Source organism: Armigeres subalbatus, chromosome 2 (assembly GCF_024139115.2).
Source record: "Armigeres subalbatus isolate Guangzhou_Male chromosome 2, GZ_Asu_2, whole genome shotgun sequence".
In the NCBI taxonomy this organism is placed as follows: Eukaryota; Metazoa; Arthropoda; class Insecta; order Diptera; family Culicidae; genus Armigeres; species Armigeres subalbatus.
In genome coordinates, this window is record NC_085140.1 from 275,777,424 (window position 1) to 275,801,265 (window position 23,842).

General features: G+C 39.3%; 1 protein-coding gene across 2 annotated transcripts in view; it reads right to left on the reverse strand.

The window, feature by feature from the left end:
• Window positions 1-23,842, reverse strand: part of LOC134212278 (uncharacterized) — a 60,794-nt gene that overhangs the window by 21,915 nt on the left and 15,037 nt on the right. For both annotated transcript variants that reach the window (XM_062689981.1, XM_062689982.1), the window contains exon 2: window positions 15,703-15,850. In XM_062689981.1, coding sequence (XP_062545965.1) covers window positions 15,703-15,850 — 148 coding nt within the window. The remainder of the gene's footprint in view (window positions 1-15,702; window positions 15,851-23,842) is intronic.

The following is a 23,842-nucleotide window of genomic DNA, read 5'->3' on the forward strand; positions in this document are numbered from 1 at the left end:
ATTGCCCTAGCTAGAAAAATGGATTAAGCTAGGGCTCTATTTGGTAGAGGCCGATAGCAACAGAAATTCGGGATCGGAAGTGGGGCTGGGTCGGCCACACTCTACGTAGGGGCGGAAACGAGATCTGTAAATAAGCATTAGACTGGAACCCAGCGGGACATCGCAGCAGAGGCAGACCCAGAGGCTCATGGCGGCGAAGCCTCAATAAGAAATAAAGAAGTCGACCAAAATCTAACCTGGCAACAGGTTAAAGCAATAACCGGGCAACGCTCAGGATGGAGATCTTTCAAGTCGACCCTTTACACCAAGATAAATACACAGCTAGGCGTTTCAATCTGCCCAATTTATGGGCGAGAAGAAGGCGGGGGTGAAAAAATCATTTTCGGTGCAAAACATAAACAAACCGGCTGGCTCTTCCATACTAAAATCCAAGATGGCTAAATCGTGAATTTGGCAGATTGGAACACCTAGTGGTGTATTCATCTTGCTTTGCACCACCGGAGGTGTATAGGATCCACAAGTAAGTAAACAGTCGGTTTCGGGGTCTAACCAATTTCTTTTACGAAAATTTCGATATTTAGGCGTTCACCTTGAAAAAAAAAAATTACGCGATTTTTTTAGAAATTTTTTTTACGTCGGTTTAGAGGTCTGATTCGGGGAAAATTCTTCAATTACAGCCTAATCAACGTTTACGCACCGACAAACGATAAATCCGACGACGTGAAGGACACGTTTTATAAATGTCTTGATAAAGCCTATGGAGAGTGCCCAATGCATGACGTGAAAATTGTTATCGGAGACGCTAACGCTCAGGTCGGAAGAGAGGACTTTTTCCGTCCCATAATCGGTAGGGAGAGCCTTCACTCCGCTACCAACGACAACGGCTTACGGCTAGTAAATTTTGCTGCTGCCAGAGGGATGGCCATCAGTAGCACCTACTTTGCACGAAAGAACATCCGAAAGCACACCTGGAGACACCCAAATGGTGAAAATTGCAACCAGATAGACCATGTTCTGGTGGATGGGCGCCATTTCTCGGATGTTATCGATGTGCGGACATTCAGAGGTCCAAACATTGACTCTAATCATTACCTCGTTATCAGTAAAATTCGATCACGGTTGTCAACTGCAAGATGAATACACAGCTAGGTGTTTCAATGTGGCCAATTTATAGACGAGAAGAAGGCGGGGGTGAAAAATTCATTTTCGGTGCAAAACATAAACAAATCGGCTGGCTCTCCCATACTAAAATCCAAGATATCTGAATCTTGAATTTGGCAGATTGGAACACCTAGTAGTGTATTCATCTTGGTCATCTGTATCGAACGAAAGATCACAGCGAACGATGCGTTACAATATCCAGCGATTGTCGGCGGAAGGAGTATCGGCTGAGTACCGCCAGAAGCTCGACGAACGGATAAGTGCAATCAACGTTAGCGACAACATCAACGATCTATGGAAGTCGATCCATGGAGCGGTGAGCACAACAGCACGAGAAGTGATAGGCACTGCACAGAGGCGACCCAGGACGGGTTGGTTCGATGTGGAGTGTCAGAGAGTGACAGACGAAAAGAACGTTGCCAGAAGCCGGATGTTGGTGTCGGCAGTGTTGGTAAAAACTCAAAAACTCAAAACTCATGGATGATTCAAATCAAGCGTGAGTTGAAACGCACCCAACTCAGCATCTAAAAACTCATGGATGAGTTGAATCATCCATTTGAATCATCGTAGGTTTTCTTTTGTTCTCCTTCGCTAAAAACAGTGAATTAACGTTTGTCGCATTACATATTAGACATTCTTTTATGTATAAACAATAAATTGCCCCCAAATTGATTTCAAATGCGTTTTTGAACCAAAATGATTTTTTGGCAAATGAGTGAATTGATGCGTTTTGGCATGAAAAATTCAAGCGTGATGCATTCCTTTAAAATCGCAGACGATTTCGTTCGCACGGGAGCGCTCGTTGAATGAGATTTATGATTGATTTTACCAACACTGGGTGTCGGGTACCCGATCGAATAGAGATCGGTACAAGGAAGCAAGAGTAGCCGAAAAAAGAGTACGAAGAACAAGTTATTAGTGAGGCGCAGGAAAAAATTGAGCAGAACGATATGCGGAGGTTTTATGAGTCTGTCAATGGCGTGCGGAGAAAGACAGCGCCATCTCCCGTCATGTGCAATGACCAACAAGGGAATTTGCTAACAGATGAAACCGAAGTGGCTGCCAGGTGGAAGCAACACTTCGAGACTTTGTTGAATAGAGGAAGTGACGGTGCATCGGTGAACAGAATAAATATTAGCGACGATGGACAAGCTGTGGAGTCACCTACACTAGATGAGGTTAGAAAAGCTGTTAAAGAGCTGAAAAACAATAAGGCTGCGGGGAAGGACCAGCTCCCGGCTGAACTTCTCAAACATGGCAGTGAGCAGCTTTATGAAGTTCTGCACCATATTATGTCGAAAATATGGGAAGCCGAGGAAATGCCAGCTAGCTGATTGGACGGCCTCATTTGCCCTCTCTTTAAGAAAGCAGAATTGCAGTGCGCCAATTATCGAGGAACAACCCTCCTTAATTCGGCGTACAAAATTATGTCCCGTATTCTGTTCAACAGATTGAGACCGCTTGAAGAGTCCTTCGTCGGCGAACACCAAGCAGGTTTTCGTGAGGGCCGATCAACGACGGATCAAATGTTTACCTTGATACAAGTCCTTGATAAATTCCGGGAGTACAACTTGCAGACACATCATCTGTTTATTGATTTCAAGGCGGCGTACGATTCAGTAAAACGGAATGAATTATGGCAAATTATGCTTGAACATGGTTTTCCGGCGAAACTGATACGGCTGCTTCGTATAACGTTTGACGGATCGAAACCAAGTGTAAGGGTTGCGGTTGAAATATCGACGTCATTTGTTACCTTAGATGGATTAAAGCAGGGTGATGCACTCTCGAATCTACTGTTCAATGAAGCGCTCGAGGGAGCGATTAGGAGAGCCGGTGTGCAAAGAAGCAGTACCATTATCACAAGATCGCATATGCTCCTGGGATTTGCGGACGATATCGATATTATCGGGATTGATTGTGCCGTGTAAAAGGCTTTTGTGCTTTTTGAGAGGGAGACAGCGAGGATTGGACTCACGTTCAATATCAGCAAAACGAAGTACATGGTCGCTGGCAATCAACGTGGGTTCATTAGTGGTGGTGGTAGCGAAATGGTGCTGGATGGTGAAAAATTTGAAATGGTAGAAGAATTTGTGTATCTTGGAACATTAGTGACGTGCGATAATGATGTTACCCGCGAGGTGAAAAGGCGTATTGCAGCTACAAATAGGGCTTATTACAGACTTCGTAACCAGCTTAAGTCCCGTAGTCTGCAAATGAAAACAAAACTCGCGCTGTATACTACTCTGATTCTTCCGGTGGCTTTATACGGCCATGGGGCATGGACGTTAAAGGAGGCTGATCAGAGAGCTTTCGGAGTGTTTGAGCGTAAGGTGCTGCGGAATAAAATTCGGCGGTAAACAGGATAACGGTATCTGCCAGCGTCGCAACACGGCAGACTACGGTGGGCTGGTCAAGTTGTTCGTATGCTGGAAGAACGTCAAACCTTTTTTCCCGAATTTGACACATTTCCTATTTAATCACCCCAAAATTCATCATGGGGGTGATAAAATCGGGATATTACAGTATTATGATCAGGAATTGCAAAAAATCCATTATAACACTCATTTGGGAGATATAATGAAAAACTAACAGTATTAACACTACTGCTTTTTTTGAGAAAGTGCTCAAATAGTGTATTATCTGCGTCGCGTAAAAAAATAAATAGTTCGATGGACATGACATGGGCCCTGGGTATTACGTTTTCATGCAGACGACACAGTCAGATGAACTCAGAACAAAATAAAACAAACTCACTGGTTGTCTCAGCAATGTTCTATTCATGTTTGATTTTTTTTTCAATTTAATAAAATAAAGCTTCCATAAAAAATATTTGAATCTCGTGATTCATTCGTGGTTCAAATCTGCAGGAAATAGAACTGAGCAGGATAACATACCCAACCAGCGACTGTTAGATTTTCTAACAATTCTGTAAGAATTTCTTGCGATTCTTATACAATCAATGTAAGCTCACAAATAAATACTGTAAGAAAAGCTTGGTCTCCTACAACTTTTATAAAAGGTTCTAGCATTTTCTCATATGCCCCGTTTCTTATACAGGTTTTTTTGTAGGTTCATTTCATACACAGATTTGTTATAAAATCTAACAATCTCCGGTTGGGTGCAGTTTTAAGCTTTTGAAACTCAACTGTTATAAAACATTAATCTAGAACAGCTGCTGGAAAAATGGTTGTTTCAGATTCATATTCAAAATGACAGCCCCAAACAATTTGAATCACTGCTGATTTTACTCCAACAACAGTATGTATTTACGGTATTTATAGATTTTAATGATTTAAAAAATCAAAACATATAGATTATCATAAATGATACAAAACCGTTGCTAACAAAATACAACAACTCCCAAGTCAAAGCTTATTGACCTTCCGTCTGTCATTTAAATCACGATTTCTATGCAGATCGACTGTCCTATTATAAGCTCCGAATGCCTCCGCTTGCCTCCCATGGCACCGGCACCTAATCCGAACAACTAAGCCGAGATTAGCCGAGAGCATAACTGCAGCGTCCAAATCGAGATCAAGGTCGTGGCTGTGTGCGATCTTTGTTCGAATATTCAAATCACGCTTTAATTATGCATTTTACCGCTATGAATAGGCATGTGCCATGTTTGTTATGTTTTCTATGTAGACTCCGGTTGGGGGCCTAATCGACGCTCAAGCATCTGAAAAGATCTCCGCCGCAAACAAAACAACAGCTGACGGACGGACGAACCTACCTATGTGTGACTTTAGACCGTATAAAGAGGCAGCGCTACTGACTGGTGGATACACCTTGGGGATCGCTAATCCGGTGACCTTTGCTGCTACTTCAAATTGAACCGTAACAAACGCTAATTTTAAGTGCAATGCTCAAAGCGTACCAAAGTCGCTGCCTGTTTCGTTTGATTTCAACGGTGATCACGATTCGTATGTGATCGTTTTGTGTTGGATAGTAAGATAGCAGTAATACCGGTTGGAGGTTCTTTCGACACAGCAACGAGCCAAGTAGTATGTATATCGATACTAGACGGGACGGAGAGCAACTTCAGTGGAATCCAATGCATCATCCTTTCACCCTTGGCTCCGGTAACCTGTTGTTGGGTAGGACAGGTTTTTTTTCTTCTCATTTTGATTCTACACTTTTGCTGCCATCTGGGTCAGATTAATTATGACCTTTCGAGGCTAACCGATATCAGCAGCCAGCAGACAGCAGTGGTTGCTGCCGAAGGTGTGCACTTGTCCCCAATCACCGCAGCAGAGAGGTGGCACATGATGTGCAAGTCTCATCGCGGCAAGTCGGTTAGTCGCATCGTCAGCTGATGGTCGATTGCCGAATCGAGAGGGTAGAGGAGGATCGTCGAAGTAATGCCCGACAGCAATAGTCCTTCACTGGTTGTTGTCTATATTCAATAATTCATACGCGTTATGGGCCGACGATCCTCCGTCGACTGCTTTTACAGAATCATACACATACACGACGAGATGTTCTAGTGAAGATCAATCGATTCATTTGGCTGTACACGAGTGACTTTCAGCTGCAGTAGCTCGTCATTCAAAAGTCATCGGCTGATATAAACTTTTGCTAACTGATGGTGAGGTCTCCACGCTTCAGGTTCTCAGTAGGGAGGAACAGTTTCAAAGGACATTCCGATTTTACCCACTTCTCAACTATTTTCTTTTCTTAAAATGTGAGAGGATCTAATCTAATTTTTGTAGAACAATCAAAAGCATCTGGCTATGTTTCCACTGCTCTCGTGACTCTTCTGATTTTGAAGTGATTTTGTTGATGCGTTCTGCAGAAAAAAAGCTACTGATACCTCTTCTTAATTTAATATAGACCACTCTGAGCACCACTAAATATTATGGAGAAACATGTTTCCTGGCGAATGGAATCAATTTAAGTAGGATTGCAGTTGAATTCAAAATCACAGAAAGCCGCTCGAGAAAGGTTAAAACGCATTCCAAAAAGTTTCACAAGGGTCCAAACCAGTCGGAGTCATCGCTTCAAGTCTAAATCCATTTCAGAAACCAGTAAACAGTTTTGCATTCATGTCTATACATATATGCCCCGTGGGCTGTCGAGGGAAGATGAAAAGTTCAAGTGCTTCATTAATTATTAATGAGATTTGCAGAGTTTGCCAGCAGCGGTGACTTTTTGCCGTACGGTACGTTACTCGTCCGTCGTCAACCGAACAACCAAGCGAGATGCATCTGCCAGCAGTGGTAGGGGAGCCTCTTCTCACCTGGCGCGATCTACGCATCTCGAAAGGCGATTTATGAAAATTATCATGTTGAAGGTGCAAAAACAAACAAACCAAAACAAAAGGTTTAAATTTAAGCTCATCAGGCAGCACACTGTCCGACGACGGCGCGCGGTGCGATGACGCAACACTTGAATGCATCGTTCGTATGCGGCATGCAGATAAGCGGGTTGCCTTCGTAGGTCAAACCGCGGTCCAGTCTCCATATCGGGGAGCAAGAGCAGCAGCGCGATCGGCACTGATAGTGGTGGTCGGACATAATTTATGCGTTATGCGCCGTATACCGAACTTCGCCGTCGTCGACCACATGACACGAGGTAAGGTGGCTATAGCTGATGGTCGAGTATGTGTTGTTGCGGCTGGTATCGATTGGTTTGCTGGCAGGTCATTCGCTACACACTACCACACGACCAAAGTGCCCGTCGTGGATGGAAGGACGTTGCCCTGCCCCATTCGACGGCATTGCCTGGTCCTGTGACCAAACGTTTGAAGGTCTTCTGCTTGTCGGTGGGGTGCCCGCCCGACGACATCTGATTGATTCGATAATAGGCAAGCAAAGATGTCTCGGAGCAAGATGAGTTGAGTCACTTCAGCGAATATGATTTTAAAGAGCTACAAATTTGCATAAGGTTCAGTCAACCTAGCACTAAATTTTATGATACTTTTGGTCCCGCGTTTCATGCATTTTACGTATACCTAAAAACGAGTCCACCGATTTCAAGGTATCCGATTTTGAAAAAAAAAACGAGTGAATAGCCATGGAAGGTTATCTTCTTCATTCGTGTCACGCAATTCAGAAAAAGGCACTACAGTGCTAGCCGATATGCGACAGTAGGTTTCTGCCTGTGGAATATTTCCTTTTGCGAGAAAGGTTAATATGCGCATACGTGAGCTGCTTCAGTGGTGAAATTGCTTTGCTGTGACCTTTTTGACAAGGAAAAGCTAAGATGATATTTTGTTCTCCTCACGTTTTCATGACATGACATGGATTGTTAAGTCGAATGTGCACTATGGCTTTATATAATCTCTGTCTAGTCACCGCCAATTGGAATATGTTTGGTGAGACAATCTACTCATAGCAAAAACATATTTGTATGAAGTACTTTCTACTTCCTTGGTGTAGTGTAGCGTGAATGAGTTTGATGCAACAAGAAAAACAACTTGCATTTTAATATTCATTCAACGGCAGGCATCGATTTTCATACAAAATGATCATGTTTAAGCATCACAATCACGATTGCTGGCGATTAAGTCTTCTGTCAATTTTGGCTCCCAGCTTTAACTGACTTTACGAGATATTGATTCTCAAACATGACAGTTTTGTATTAAAAAAATCAATACCTGACGACCTGACGTTATGATTTTTCCACTCTCTGTTCTCTGGCCAAGCAGCGTATCGCCGAATAATATCAATTTGCTCATTCAAAAATTCTAGAGAATTCCTCAATTCTGAAGAAGTCTTCTTGGAAATTTTCCAGAAATTCTTATAAAATTCTCCAGGTATTCCTTGATGAATTTGTGGAATTCATCCGAGACTTCAGAATAATTTCTCTGGAGACTCTGAAGCATTCCTCCAGCAATCCTGGTGAATTCCTCTAGCAATAATGAACAATTCTTCTGGAAATTCTGAAGATTTCCGAAATTCTGGATATTTTTTCCGGAAATTCTGGTGAATTAAGGAATTCCTTAAGGCAGCAAAATATTTTTTGTATTTTTCAATGGGAAATTTTGTATTCTTTATGGAAATTTTATATTTGATTGATTTTTTATGGAAAATTTCTAATTTCTTAGGGGGAGTACCTGCATGACATTCTCAGACACAGAAGAAATTTTGCAAAATTTCTCCAAGATTTCTTTTATCCCATGAAATTTATTATCCAGAAATCGCCTGGAATTCATTTTGGAAGTGATCGGGGGATTCAATGCTGAAGTGTCCAGTAGTCAACGAGGACCGCTGATGGTGATTGAGAGTGGTAAAGCATTCAGACCACTGCTTGGGCGCACGTGGTTGGATGTTCTCTGGCCAGGATGGAGGTGCAAGTTCAAGGAAAGTATCGTGAGTATGAATAGTGTGGATTGTACCCTGATAGATTCTATTCGATCGAAATTCCCTAACGTGATATGTGACGATAACAGTCCAATTCGTGATTTTGAAGCAGAAATAATCATGGAAGATAAAGTGCAACCCATTTTCCATGCTGCTTATTCTCCTCCATATCAACAAAGACCAGCTATTGAAGCAGAATTGAACAGATTGTGCGAAGAAAATGTTCTAAAGAAGGTAGTTTTCAGTAAGTGGGCTTCACCCATAGTTGTGGTGCCTAAGGCAAATGGCAGCTTGAGACTGTGCATTGATTGTAAAGTAACTATCAATCCTTATTTGCGATCGGAATATTATCCATTACCGAGAATCGACGATATATTCGCGAAGTTGGGGAAACAGTAATTTCTTTTGTGTGATTGACCTCCGGGGCGCGTATCAGCAGTTGAAAGTTTCGGAAAATTCACAACAGTTCCTAACTATCATCAATACGCATATTGGACTTTTCCAATATTTGCGATTGCCCTTTGGCGTGGCAACTGCTCCATCGATTTTCCAAAGCATCATGGATCAGATTCTAGGGGACATAGACGGTTGTGTAACATATCTGGATGATGCACTGTTAGGAGCAAGAACGCTAGACGAGTGTAGAAAATTATTAGATCAGGTGCTAGAACGTTTGAGTAGATTCAACGTGAAGATTAATACAGAAAAGTGTAAGTTTTTCGTGACGTCAGTGGACTATTTGGGTCACACTATCAGTAAGGATGGAATCAGGCCGAATCAGTCTAAGGTAGATGCAATAGTAAATGCACCTGCTCCGAAAAATATCAGTGAACTGCAATCGTACCTAGGTTTGTTGAACTACTATTCGAAGTTTATCCCAAACATCTCCTCAGAATTAAGGGTTCTGTATAGATTACTTCGAAAGGATGTGCCGTTCAGCTGGAATAGAGAGTGTGAAGAGTGTTTTGTGAGAAGCAAGCAATTAATGGTGAAGAATAATTTGTTACAACTCTATGACTCCAGCAAACCGATTGTGGTAGCAGCCGATGCTAGCCCATATGGCGTAGGTGCTGTGTTATCCCATGTTGTAGATGGGGAGGAAAAACCAGTGATTTTTGCCTCGTGTACGTTATCGCCAGCAGAGAAAAATTACTCACAGCTTCACCGGGAAGCTTTAGCTATAATTTTTGCAGTAAAGCGATTCCACAAATACATTTATGGACATCGTTTCAAACTTGTGTCAGATTGTGAAGCGTTGAAGGAAATCTACCATCCACGAAAAGGAACATCGGTAATTTCGGCGTCTAGACTTCAACGGTGGGCGGTAATTTTGTCCATGTACGATTATGAGTGGGAATACAGACCAAGTAGGAAATTGGCACATGCAGATGCATTGTCAAGATTACCAGTGTTAGGTGGCACAGAGATTGATGAATCGTCTATGAATAGTTTAGAACAATATCCAGAACTACCGTTAAAGACAAGTGATGTAGCGGATCTTACAGCAAAGGATAACGTTCTATCACAAGTGTATGATTTTGTACAGTTTCAATGGCCGCAGATTATTCCGGATAGGCTAAAATACTATTATAATTTACGTAATTCTTTGGGTTGCCAAGATAATTGTTTGTTCTATGGTGATAGGTTCCATAGGTGATAGGTAATTCCAGAGAAATTTCAAAGAATTGTACTGAAGATGTTACACACCAATCATGACGGCATTGTCAGAGGAAAAATGCTAGGAAGAGGTTTATTCTGGTGGAAAGGTATGCAAGCAGACATTGAGGAGTTCTTTAAACAATGTGAAATATGTGATAAGAGAAGAAATGTTCCGAAGGAAAAGGTTGTTTCTAAATGGCCAAGTTGTACATACCCTATGGAGAGAATCCATATAGACTTTTTCGAGTTTGAAGGCAAGATGGTACTATTAATCATAGATTCGTTTACTAAGTTTATTGAAGCAAAGATAATGAACGGTACGAACGCAGAAAAAGTTAATGAACAGTTGGATGATTTTTTCAAATTTGTCGGGTTACCAGAGCAGATTGTGTCGGATAATGGACCACCCTTTAGTTCTTTTGAGTTTGTGCGGCATTAGGAATCTCTTAATGTTAAGATAATGAAGAGTCCAGTATATCATCCACAATCAAACGGTGCCGCTGAACGAGGAGTTCAGACAGTAAAAAGCTTTTTGAAAAAGAGATTGTTAGAACAACAGGGCGGTAGGAAAACTTTGACTAAGAGATTGAACGAAATACTTGCTTGGTACAACAGTACCCCTTGTACGGTAACTAGGAAATCCCCAAGTGAGTTACTGTTTAGATATAAGCCAAGAACTATTCTTACAACGATAAACCCGAAGATATGTACAAGTGATACAGATTCTGGAAGAAAATGATTTTGTGATTTTTTATTGATTGATTTTTAAATTCCCTGCATCTCACACCAGTTGGCCAGCTCGAATTAAATAATGCGTTTTGACGATACTGTGCATCCACAACAACTTTGAAGGAGACATAATCCAGCGTTGAAATATTCCTCCAGGGTGGTACCAAACGAGTCACAGTTTTAACGTTTTCGGCTCCAATTGCTTCACAAACCATACATGTTATCTCTTGCTCGATACATCATTCTCTATGTTGGAAACAAATAGTTGGACATCCGAATCAGTCATCGTATCGATAGGTTGATCTGTGGCTTTTTTCCTCAATGAAGTGAACGACAAAGATGCTAAAGGAGATGAAACCGACATTTCTTGTTGAAGCGTAGAACGGTTCCGTGATGCAGTACGAGTAGATTCAGAAGCTAGTTGCGTCACAATTGTACTGATACGTGCAACCTCGGCTTTCAAATTTTGTACTTCATCCTTCGTAGTCAGCTCGTTGAGTTCTTTTCTAGGCGGAGACTCTTTTTCGGGCGAATGCTTTCTGATGCGACCATACTCAATTGAATGCGAACAGGAATCGCACATCCAAAATATGTTTGAATGAAGACAGGCGCACCCTTCATCATATGATAAGCCTACGCATTTCGCATGGAAGTAGGACCCACTCGTACAAAATGCTTTGCAAGATACGACGATATCCTCCGCGCGGATCTCATTTATGCAGGTAGCGCAATGTTCTATTTTACACGATCGCCAGTTCAGCTAGTCAGACTCAGAGGTCACAAGCAAACAATAATTACAAGCTGCAGTGATGACGATGAAAGTGCGACGGAGTGATGTAGTTGTGCGGGAATGACGATGATGGCAGATATAAATTGCAAAAAACAGCTTCTTGGTTTTGATTCGCTGCTCTTGTGATACACCACAACGTAATAACCTTGTATACGGATTTGGCGACGCGGGTATGCCGATTTTATCACAGAAAAATCACACCAAAAACAACGAACGAAGGAAGCGCGATAAAGACGATGTCTAACGTAATCACTTTACAACCACAACCATTCTGCTTCAATTATTGAAGTGATTTTGACAGCTGCTCAAGCATGGGACAAATGTCACTTGCACGGCATACAAAAAACAAGGCAGGCTCATCACGTATGTAAACATTCAGTTTGAATGTAAACATGTGACGTCACCGCTATCTTCGCACAAGCTGGACCGAGACGATTCTCTACGGTCGCAGCATGCTTACTTTTGTACTCCAACATGTGGCGATAAAATATGCGTCACATTCGAAGTGTCATTTTTCCAACGAGACTACCTTGTTTTCTGTATACCGTGGTCACTTGAAATGACTGAACAATGAATCGACTGCTTTGAGCGTGCTTACAGCGGCACACTAGGAGTTAACTTTCTGAAATCAGTATGGCGAAAGGCATCTAAGGTTCGATTTCTCAAAATTAAGCACTTTAATCGAAAAAATATTTGGTAGGCGTAGTAGCGGACACCATCCCTCATAACCGGTACCAAATAGTTTTTCATGAAATGTTCCTAATTTTGAGAAAACCAGCGTTAGATGTCTTTCGCCATACAAATTTCTGGCGGTTAACTCTTGCTGGCTATTTTGTGCATATACTATAGCGCCTGGATGTGGCTGCAGCGGGTAGAAAATCAGCCACTGCCAATAATTCATTGAGAGATGAAGCGCAATCTTCTTCTTCTTCTTATTTGGCTTTACATTCCAACTGAACATGGCTTGCTTTTCAGCTTAGTATTATATTAGCATTTCCATAGTTAGTAATTGAATGCCTTTCTATGCCCGCCAATGCAAAAAACAAGGCAGGCTCATCACGTATGTAAACATTCAGTTTGAATGTAAACATGTGACGTCACTGCTATCTTCGCACAAGCTGGACCGAGACGATTCTCTACGGTCGCAGCATGCTTACTTTTGTACTCCAACATGTGGCGATAAAATATGCGTCACATTCGAAGTGTCATTTTTCCAACGAGACTACCTTGTTTTCTGTATACCGTGGTCACTTGAAATGACTGAACAATGAATCGACTGCTTTGAGCGTGCTTACAGCGGCACACTAGGAGTTAACTTTCTGAAATCAGTATGGCGAAAGGCATCTAAGGTTCGATTTCTCAAAATTAAGCACTTTAATCGAAAAAATATTTGGTGGGCGTAGTAGCGGACACCATCCCTCACTACGAAAATTCCACACATTTTTATTGGCAAAAATCCATTAATTTAATTCATGATTCTAATTAGTGCACACATAACCACTCTCCACGCGAAGTACAAATATAATCTATAATCAAATAAAATGTATGTGTGGTCTCTAATATGCAGTTATTGAATTTATGTGTGGGTACAAATTGCATATATTTGGGTCGCCAAATTGCAAAAATTTATGTGTGCGACAAATATATTCAATATAAAGAATTTTTTCGGTGCTCATAACCGGTACCAAATAGTTTTTCATGAAAAGTTCCTAATTTTGAGAAAACCAGCGTTAGATGTCTTTCGCCATACAAATTTCTGGCGGTTAACTCTTGCTGGCTATTTTGTGCATATACTATAGCGCCTGGATGTGGCTGCGGCGGGTAGAAAATCAGCCACTGCCAATAATTCATTGAGAGATGAAGCGCAATCTTCTTCTTCTTCTTATTTGGCTTTACATTCCAACTGAACATGGCCTGCTTTTCAGCTTAGTATTCTATTAGCATTTCCATAGTTAGTAATTGAATGCCTTTCTATGCCCGCCAATGCATGATTTTATATCTTGTGTGGCTAGTACAATGGATACAGTATGCTTAGGGAACCGAGAATGTTTCCCACCTGATAATATCCTAGGCCGGACCAAGAATCGAACTCGCCATCTCTAAAATGGCAATCCACCGCCTTTGCTTGCAGGGGTAATTGAAGACTTAATAGTCAATTTGATTAATGACAGAACTGTTTTCATCTGTGGATACACAAAGTATATGTCAATGTCACCCAGCCGGCGGTTGTTAGATTTTCTAACAATTCTGCATAAAAATATACCAAAACCTGCATAAGAACTGGGCATATGCGAAATTGTTAGATTCTTATACAAAAAATGTAAGCTCTCACACAAATATTGTTAGAAAAGCTTACAAAATTGTTAAATTCTTATACAATACTTGTATAAGAATCTAACAATTACGCATATGCCTAGTTCTTTAACAGGTTTTGGTAGATTCTTATTCAGAAATGTTAGAAAATCTAACATTGGCTGGTTGGGTGTAGTAAACTCTATGATGTGATTAAAAGTGTGATTGTTGCAAAGGAACGGGACTTACTATGTAAATTCAAAATTTTATAATTAATAAACAATAGTACAACACACAAATAACATAAACCGAAATTGTCCGCAGGTTCTTTGATAGAAAATATGTAGCAAAAACACCACTTCCGGTACTTCCAAGCTTATCTGATACGCATACAAGTTCTTGCACTTGGATTGAAATTGTCATTGCATCCATCAGACTCTATTCATAGTGACTATGGAAGCGGATATATAACGTAGCAAAGCAAATGTCTTCACGCCACAGCAAAGTAGCACCAGCTAGCGTGCAATTCATGCACGTGACTTGCCGCCTACGGAACTCCATCCTGGGCACACTCTCAGATGGAATGAGTATCCGGGATCGTATGTATTACGTGATCGACAAGTCATTGTTTAAGATTCTTGTTATCTCATCTCAATTAGTGAGTTATCGAATCCTATTGATGAACTTGACTGACCATCATAGGAATTTCTGTGTGATAATTCGCACCAATAAAGAAGAAACACGCCATACTGTACAGTCATCATCGATGACGGTATGCGGTAGTGTGGTTTCGGAGGGGTGAATTCCCGTTTGAACCTAAAACCAGTCTCCTGTGTCGATTACCGGCTAACATCATCTATGAGCTCATACATGCGTTCAGGTGAACTTGAGAACCCGATACGCGACAACAACGGTCGCTATACGTGGGGGAAGCCAAACGGGATGATTAAAGACGAAAAAAGAGGCGTGCTGATGATGATGTGCGCATTAGGCCAGTTTAGAAAATTAAAATCACATTTTCAACAGGATTTCAAGGTTGACTAAAAAAATCAAGAACGTAAATCACAATATAAAACGGTTGTAACAGTGATTTGGTGCACTACTGTCGGTGATTCCTTCATCATCAAACAAAGCTGCAACATCACAAGTTGCTTCAAAACCTTGCATTATGTGAAGACACAGCTGTGACGCTCAATGATTCGAGGTTACAACCTAAGGAAATATATGATTTATTCATCAAAGCACGCACAATTTCCTATTCATATTTCATGGTGAGGCAGTCTAACGCAGATGCATGATGCCAAATCCGGTGAATCGGATGGCACATCGTTGAATTAAAATTCAAGGTCCCGCCGCGTAGTAATTCACACATGGCGCGTTGCGCGATGCTGGGAAGACATTCGTGGTGTGCTTTGCATCTTTCTCCGTGGGTGTCGCACCGTGCGTTCAGCCGGTTCGAGCAATCTTGTTTTTGTGGTAGGTAAGCTTGCCATTTAGATCATCAAATGCTGTTTGCTCTTGGAATTAGTGTATGCCGATGGAACGCGAATCTGTTGAAAGCGAAATAGTTTCCACAGGTTGGGGTTTACCCTACCCCGCCTGGCAGACAGCTAGCTGGGGTCCAATTATCTACATGTGTTCTAAGACCTGTTCCAAGATGTCGCAAGCAGTCGTCAGAGCCAGTTTCGCATAACATCATATTAACATATATTGATCAACCACACGTCGCAAAGTGGTTAATTTTAGGTGTAAATGAGTACTTACGGTTTGCGCATTTTTCCGGCACTGGCAGTGAGAGGAACCGGCCCGGCTTCTGCTGTGGCTGATTAGATTTGACTTCGTTGATGGCGGGCTTTGGTTCGGCTAGGCAGATGGCGATCAGTGACGCCAGCACTAATACTAGTAATTTCATCTGGAAGTGAGAACACGAACCCGGTTACTTGGAATCCACTTGTGGTGGTTGGGAAATTTGGGAACAGGTTATTTTTTTTATTTTTCGGTGGATTTGTTGTGCGTGGAATTTGTGATTGGCAATGGGATATACTGTCGCGGTGTTATGTAATACAAAACAGGTGGAGCACTCATTCGACAGAAAGATCAGACTCAAGTCGAACGTGAATTCTAGAGAAATATTGCGATCATTTATATTCAAATCTGTACGGAAATAGAACTTTTTTATTTATTGTCGTCAATCATGTTTGTAGACCGTTTGATACAGATTTAGTCTTATAATATAGTTCTCCGTTACTTAAAATTACTAAACACTTTTATCCGATATGAAAATTATACACACCAAGCATTTACTGAGTACGCAAGTATTGTTTCAATTTAGTCTTAGATGTATTGAAATCAATAGCATTCCAATGTTTATTATAAGCAGCCATCATTTGATTTATGGGTCCGAATTTCGCATAGTTTGTACGATGACTACTACAGGCAAATAAAGTTCGATTTCGCAAAGGTCTTTGTGGGATATAAAATTTAATTTAGATAATATTGCCTCTGAGTCGACCTTGTTCGAGATAACATCATTATTGAAAGATGGCATCGCATATTCCCGTCGTTCCTTTAATGTTTGTATACTAATTAGCATGCATCGTGCTTTATAAGACGGGAGTGGAAGTTGAGTCCACCCTAACTTGCGTAGTGCATATAATAAAAAATGCTTTTGTACCGACTCAATTCTTGTGTCATGCGTGACTGTGTAAGGTGACCAAATTATGCTGCAATATTCAAGTATCGATCTGACATAAGCAATATATAATGTTTTTATAGTGTATGGATCGTGGAAGTTGTAGCCAAACCTCTTTATGAATCCTAACATATTATTAGCTTTGTCTATAATAGTATTATAATGGTCAATGAACGTAAGCTTAGAGTCTATAATTATGCCAAGATCCCTAACTCTATCACATCTTGTTACCTTTTGGCTACCTAAAGTGATTGTCATATTTGGAATACTTCGTTTTCTGCTTATAGTAATTAAGTTGCATTTCTTTATATTGAGCTGTAACAAACTTTTTATACACCAGTTATGAAATATCTGGATCTCGTGTTTGAATGTGTTCATGTCTTCAGCGTCTTTGATCTCAATAAAAGTTTCATATCGTCAGCGTAAATCAATACTTTTTAGATGTTTTAGAATGAAGGACAAGTCGTTTACAAACAAAATAAACAATAGCGGACCTAAATGAGAGCCTTGCGGGACTCCCGATGTGGAATGAATAGCTACAGATTGCTTTCCTTTGAACCTAACTATTTGATTGCGACTGGTCAGATATGCTTCAAGCCATTTAAGGAGTCCAGGCTGGATTCCATTTTTGCAGTTTAAAGAGAAGCATTGGTATATCTACTCTATCGAAAGCTTTACTAAAATCCGTATATAAAACATCAACGTGATTTCCTCTGTCGATGGCTTCAAGAGAATAATTCACAAATTCCAGTAAGTTCGCAGCTGTCGACCGACCTTTAAAGAATCCGTGCTGGCTTGTAGTGATCCTATTTTTATTTGGTTGAATATTTTCTCATTGACAATTGCTTCGAGTAATTTTGGAATGGTGGAGAGAAGAGCGATTCCGCGGTAATTGCGGATGTCGGATTTTGCCAGACTTGAAAATCGGCACCAGAAAGGAAGTTTTCCACGGTTTAGGAAATTCTCCAGATTTTAGTGACATATTGAAAAGCCAAAACAAAGGAGCAGTGAGCTCAGCTGCCATAGTTTTCAAAATACGGGGAACACCATCTGGACCGGTACTCTTGGTTACGTCCAATTGTTTTAACGCGTCCAAGATGTCAAGAACATTAATTTGGTCGACGCTTATATCGTTTGAGAACTCAGGATAGAAATCAAAAAACGCGCGATCACGGTCCTCCTCTGAGTGTTCAGAGTAAATTTCACGGAAATACTCAGCAAACAAATTGCAAATCTCATCAGAATTAGTACCCACTTTGCTGTCTATGTACATTATTGAGGGAAAATTTTCAGTCTTTAGTTTGGTGTTTACATATTGGAAAAATATTTTGGGACAAGATTTAATTTCCGCTTCAGTTTTTGCATTATACTCATCAAATGCTGTGTGCATAGCCGTATTAAGTTGATCGCAAATGTTCAAATAATTTTCCATACTACTTGAATTATTAATTTTTTGTGATTTCTATGCGCTTTTTGCTTTCGATGTTTTAAGTTCTTTATTTGCCTATTGAACCAAATTGGTTCTTTTGTAGAAAAAGAGCGTCTACGTCTTTTAACTGGAACTTCTTCTTTTATTATTTTGAACAATTTACTGTAGAATAAATTAGCAGCATTTTCGATATTATCTTGATTCCTCAAAGTTGTTTGCCAATCAATAATGTTTAATTTATTTCTAATGTTCTCGTAATTAGCTGCTTGATAATCCAGAACTTCCTCAATTTGATAGTCATTAGGTGGGGAAACATCGTGTAAAAACAAAGAGTATTCGATTGCCGTGTGAAACACTTCATTTCTCCATAATGGTGTGAGTGATTCGTTCACACTAAAGTCATCATAAATGTTAGTTAGCAATAGGTCCAAATGACAGTTCTGTTGATTTTTTACATGGTTGACCTGATTAAGTCCCAAGCTTGAGATTTTGTCAAAATAAAGTGCAGAATTTCACTTTCTCCAACTATTGGAAGCAAAATGTTTTCATTATCAATATCTGGTATGAAATCTACATTGCGTTGGTTGAAATCACCGAAAATGTGAATTTTTGTTCCAGGAGTTTGGCCTGACAAAATTTGATCAGCTACAGAAAAAACTTATCATATAGATCTTTATTGGCTCTGTTTGGAGGAAAGTATACCGAAGCGAAAATATGATTCTCATTTGCCATTTGAACTTTCACCCACACGTGCTCGAATTCTTTAAATTTCGTTACTGCAATGATTTCTGAATTATAACTTGTGGAAAATGCCACCAGAACACCACCACCTGATTTCTTTTCGGACCATTCGCAATCTCTGTCATCTCTAAAGACATTATAACTGTTACCAAAAAGTTCCTCACTTCTTACACTCATATCCCAGCTTGTCTCGTTTGCTAGAATTATTGAATAAGAGCAGCTCAAAATATTATTTTGTATTTCCTTAATTTTAGAAGCACTTCGCATGCGATTAAAGTTTTGAAAATAGATTGATATTTCTTTTGATGCATGCAAATTTTGCGAAGAACTATTTTGGTTATGATTCAATTGAGCTTGTAACTGATTGTTATTAACACTAATATCCTCATAAGTTAGTTTGTCATTTCCTTCACTACTATTAGGTTCCTCTCCGTTGTGGAAACTTGATATATTCAGATTATTGCTATTCTCCGAGTGCATCAGTTCCGTAGTTTCATCCACATCAGTATTTTTGCCATCGTCACTTATGCTAAGAATATTACAATTTAAACGTGTACATCCATTGCTTTCCTCTAAGGAGTTCGTCAATTCTGGCAAAAACACTGAACTTGACGGGACATCCATCCGGGGTTTCACAAGCAATCTAATTTTACAAATTTAATCTTGAAAATTCATTTATTAAATTAAATTCATGGAAAAAAGATCAAATTTCTATAAATTCTAAGATTGTGTGCACTGCCGAATTTTATTACTTTTATCAAGCAATTTTCTAAAGAGGGATCAATAAACCCACCCTCCACGCCACTCTTTATTATGAAATTGAATTTCTGAAAACTCTCCAAATAATCGATTTTGTATCAATATTAAAATAAAATGCCATGATTTTGCAAAAAACGATAATTTGTCATTGTTCTTATATACTGGTATGTATACAACCGGCGGTTGTTAGACTTTCTAACAATTCTGTATAAGAATCTACCAAAACCTGTGTAAGAGCTGGGCATATGCGAAATTGTTAGATTCTTATACAAATATTGTATAAGAATCTAACAATTTTGTAAGCTTGTCTTACAATTTTGTATAAGAATCTAACAGTTTCGCATATGCCCAGTTCTTATATGGATTTTGGTAGATTCTTATACAAAATTGTTATAAAACAACATGTTTCGAAAAATCTTAAATAATTCAAAGAAAAATCACATGGTAATTAATATGCGTTAAACGTTTAAGATTGGTGCAAAAAAATGTAAATCGTGTAAAAACAGAACCCATTGTAATTTAAAAGCCTAAACAAAAGTTTTACATTATTCTGCTTTGCATTCATTTTCAAAAAGTCAATTTATTTTTTATTTCTTTTAATAAAGTTTCGGAGAATAAATAATCGGAAATCTTTCTTGAATAAAGAAGGAAAAAGATTTGCAGTCACAGATTATTGCTATTTTAATCATTCCAATTTTTAGATTATTATTTTATCTATTTGGTTTTAAATTTTTTATTAGTGCACACGAGGTTTTTGCGCGACGCCCTTAAAAGTCTATCATGGAGGATTTAAGTCACAGAGCACTAAGGTAAAAATCCTGAAGGCGAAAAAATATCCCCTTCTCCCCATGTAAGATATCTCCCATACGAACTATTCTTTGCTTATAAGGAGCGTGAGAAAATGACAGACCACCCCTCCCCCGATAAATACTTACGTAATAGATGTTCGGCCCCTTGGGAAGCCACCACAGCTCAGCAACCTAAATCCCGTGTTATCAAATGTGCCACTAGAGTGGACAAGCGTTGAGTACTGTCAAAATGTGAGCCAAATGGACATTGTTATTGTTGCCGATTGAAATGTATTGCGATTGTTCTGAACTAGATATAGTTTAGATATAGATATAGATAAAGTTTCGCCGAAAAGACATTTTGCTTCAATTTCGTGAGTGGTAATATGGTTTATTCATCGTATTTCGTTAATTTTAATTGCACTTACTGGTACGTCTCGTATCTTGAGGAAGATTGAAGATACAGTGCCGCTATATGTCTGATTGTTTTATAGCTCAAACGCACATCATATGGACTTGTGAAAATGCAATAACGAATTGAATATGGAAAATAAACTTTTGTTATCAAGCTGTTTTCTTTTAGCCCCGCTACTTTTGACTCACCCGTTTAGTTTTAAAAAACAAATAAATTAACGAGTTTTTGTCTTCAAAATCTTCGAGTAACGGAAGTCTTTTCACATGCATTTTTGTGCTAAAAACGATTAGTCCTCAAGGCCTTATCAATTATCACTAAGCAAATTAATTAGAATGTGTTTAATCAAATTTCTGTTTACTATGCAGAACGGTAGATTCCGTTCTGCTGGTGTTATCGGTAAGCAAATTTTTTAGTGCGTGCTTGATCGTGTTTTTTAGCTTTAATCAAATTACACGCTTTACACGTCAGGCCGTTTACCAAAACGATCAATGCTCGATCCACAATTCTCAGCTTACATACTCAACATTCCTGTAATTTCTGCAGTGCGGATGACTCGTCGGCTTCCCGTAAAGCTAGATTCATATCATTTCCTACTCAAACCACCAATATTCGGACAACTAAATATCAATAAACTTCTTCAGTCAAAAATCTAGCTTATTCAGCTTTAATTGTTTGTTGGGTTGGACATAGTCCCTGCTGTCCCAACGCACTTATTGAGTACCGTCGTCGGGGTGACAATGGGTCAAATGGGGGTGAAAATGGGTTACTGTTTCAACTACTTAGAAGGCTTGTACAATAGGTTGAATGTATCTGAGGCCAAGAAAACAAAAATATAAGACACATTTTTGAGCGATTTTGCTCTACGACCTCCAGGCTGCCGGCGAGAGCGATGACCCATTCTCACCCCAGACCCATTGTCACCCCGATGGCGGTACAATAATAGAATAAGAATATCCAAAAGATGATCTTGGATTCTAACGTGTAAAAATATTAACATTATTCAAGATATCGTGAGACTTCAGACATTTGAAAACGATCTTACGAATGAACCAGAAAATTGAGAATGGATCATCTATAATAACTTCTGGTGAAATGTTAGTTGATTATGGAAATACATTTTCCTCGATTATGATCGTAAGCACAGAATGTAGCGGATCGCTTGGATACAAACGATGTTCATTAAGTACACTTGGAATGTCTGATGGAACAATAAAAGCCGAACGAGACCTTGCTGATGATATTTTTACGAAGGCCAGTATAGATCCTCTAGACAAATGACCTGTATGTGGTGAGTTATTTTTTGGATTGACAGGGCGGATTCTGCAGGGCGGTTTGTGTGTTTTGACCTTCCTAAAGATTTTTTTATTGGCCACGCAAAATTTGAACATCTTTTCATAACAATGGCCAAATGCTTTCGTTTTTTTCACAGCACAAAGCCATAAATATGCTTAATGATCTGTACTGATGAAAATGTCAACATTCTATCAAAGTTTTAGGATATTTGGATTTGAAGTTATTGCCCATTAGTCACCCATACAAAAATTTTGACGGAAAAAATCAAAAGAATATAAATCTGTTCTCAGGCTTCTAATGTTTTTGTAGATTTGACAGATTTGATGAAGGGTTGGCAGGAAAATATATTTATTGAGTAGATATCAAAGAAAGGGGATCAAGTCCACCCAAGTTTTTAAAATTGCATGTGCTGTCGAATTCAAAAACAAAAATCGTTCATGTAAACGCCCAGAAATTCAAAAATTCCGCGTATTTTGAAGGAAAAATATTTAAAAAATCTAAGGGCACCTTTCTGATTTTATCAAAGCAAGTTCTTGGAGAGGGATCAACTTTCCCCGAATATTTTAAGAGTCGATTTTTGACAGCCCTCCAAAAAATCGATTGTGTATCAATAACAACAATAATTTAAGGACTGTCATACATCTGTAAAGTTAAATACTATATTTCTTAGAGAGTCTGTGTGGAAATTGCGTATGTTTATTTATTTTTGGGGGGGGGGGGGGGTGATCAATTGTCCTCAGTCTCCCATAAAGCAACCAATTTAGTGATTTCTTGATGTGCTCTAACACAGTTTGAAAAAAAAAAATGAAGTTACCGGTTTATTATATGTATATGACCAAATTATAACATCAGAAAAGATGGAGCAAATCTTTTTGAGAAAAACATTCAAATTGAGCCTGTGAAACAGTGAAAAAAACAATTTTTAAAATTAAAGTCGATTTGCAAAAAAAAACAGCCTTTTAGTTTTGAACGAAATTTTGTCACAAAACAGACAGTTATGTTTCCTACCAACCTTTCATACATCGCAAAATGGGCACTTTGAAGGAAAAAAAAAGTTTTTCCTTTAAAAACTTTTTCTTGACCAACATTTGCCGAGAATTCAACAAGGTTTACCCACTTTTCGATTACAACAACTCCACAATTATCTTCAAGAATCGGCTCAAATAGCTTCGTCTTCAACCAGAGCTAATTCTAGAGCAAAGAATGGTGAGTTTATTTGTTTTTCTTCTTCTTTTTATTGGCTTTACAACCCCCACTGGAACATTGCCGCATCCCAAATTAAATCGACATTAAGCACTTCCACATTTGTTAACTGGGTGGTTTCTAAGCCATGTTACTAGTTTTGCATTCGTATATCATAAAGCTAACACGATGATACTTTTATGCCCATGCCCATGCAAACCTACAATTTTTTAAATCGATTTATTTCAGTCTAGGACACAATTTGGCATTTTTTTTTCAATATTTCTATTTGTAAATTTGGTTAGTTTTGCAATAGTCAGCTATATAACATTTTTGAAGTATTGACTTTTCCAAATGAATAAAAGTGTGCGTGATTCCGCAGTATTCCTTTCATAGTGTTTGCTGCAACTGGATTACCACCCGCTTTTATTTTATCCATCCTACACAGCGACATTAGTATTGGTCTGGGATTGAATCCTAAAGAAAATGAACAAGTCTCTCACTTATCATCTCTGTATACATATTAGCCTGGGACATGGATATATGGAAAAAAATAATTTTTGTTCCATCATATTTTTCATAAGCCTTTTGGGTCTTATAATGCC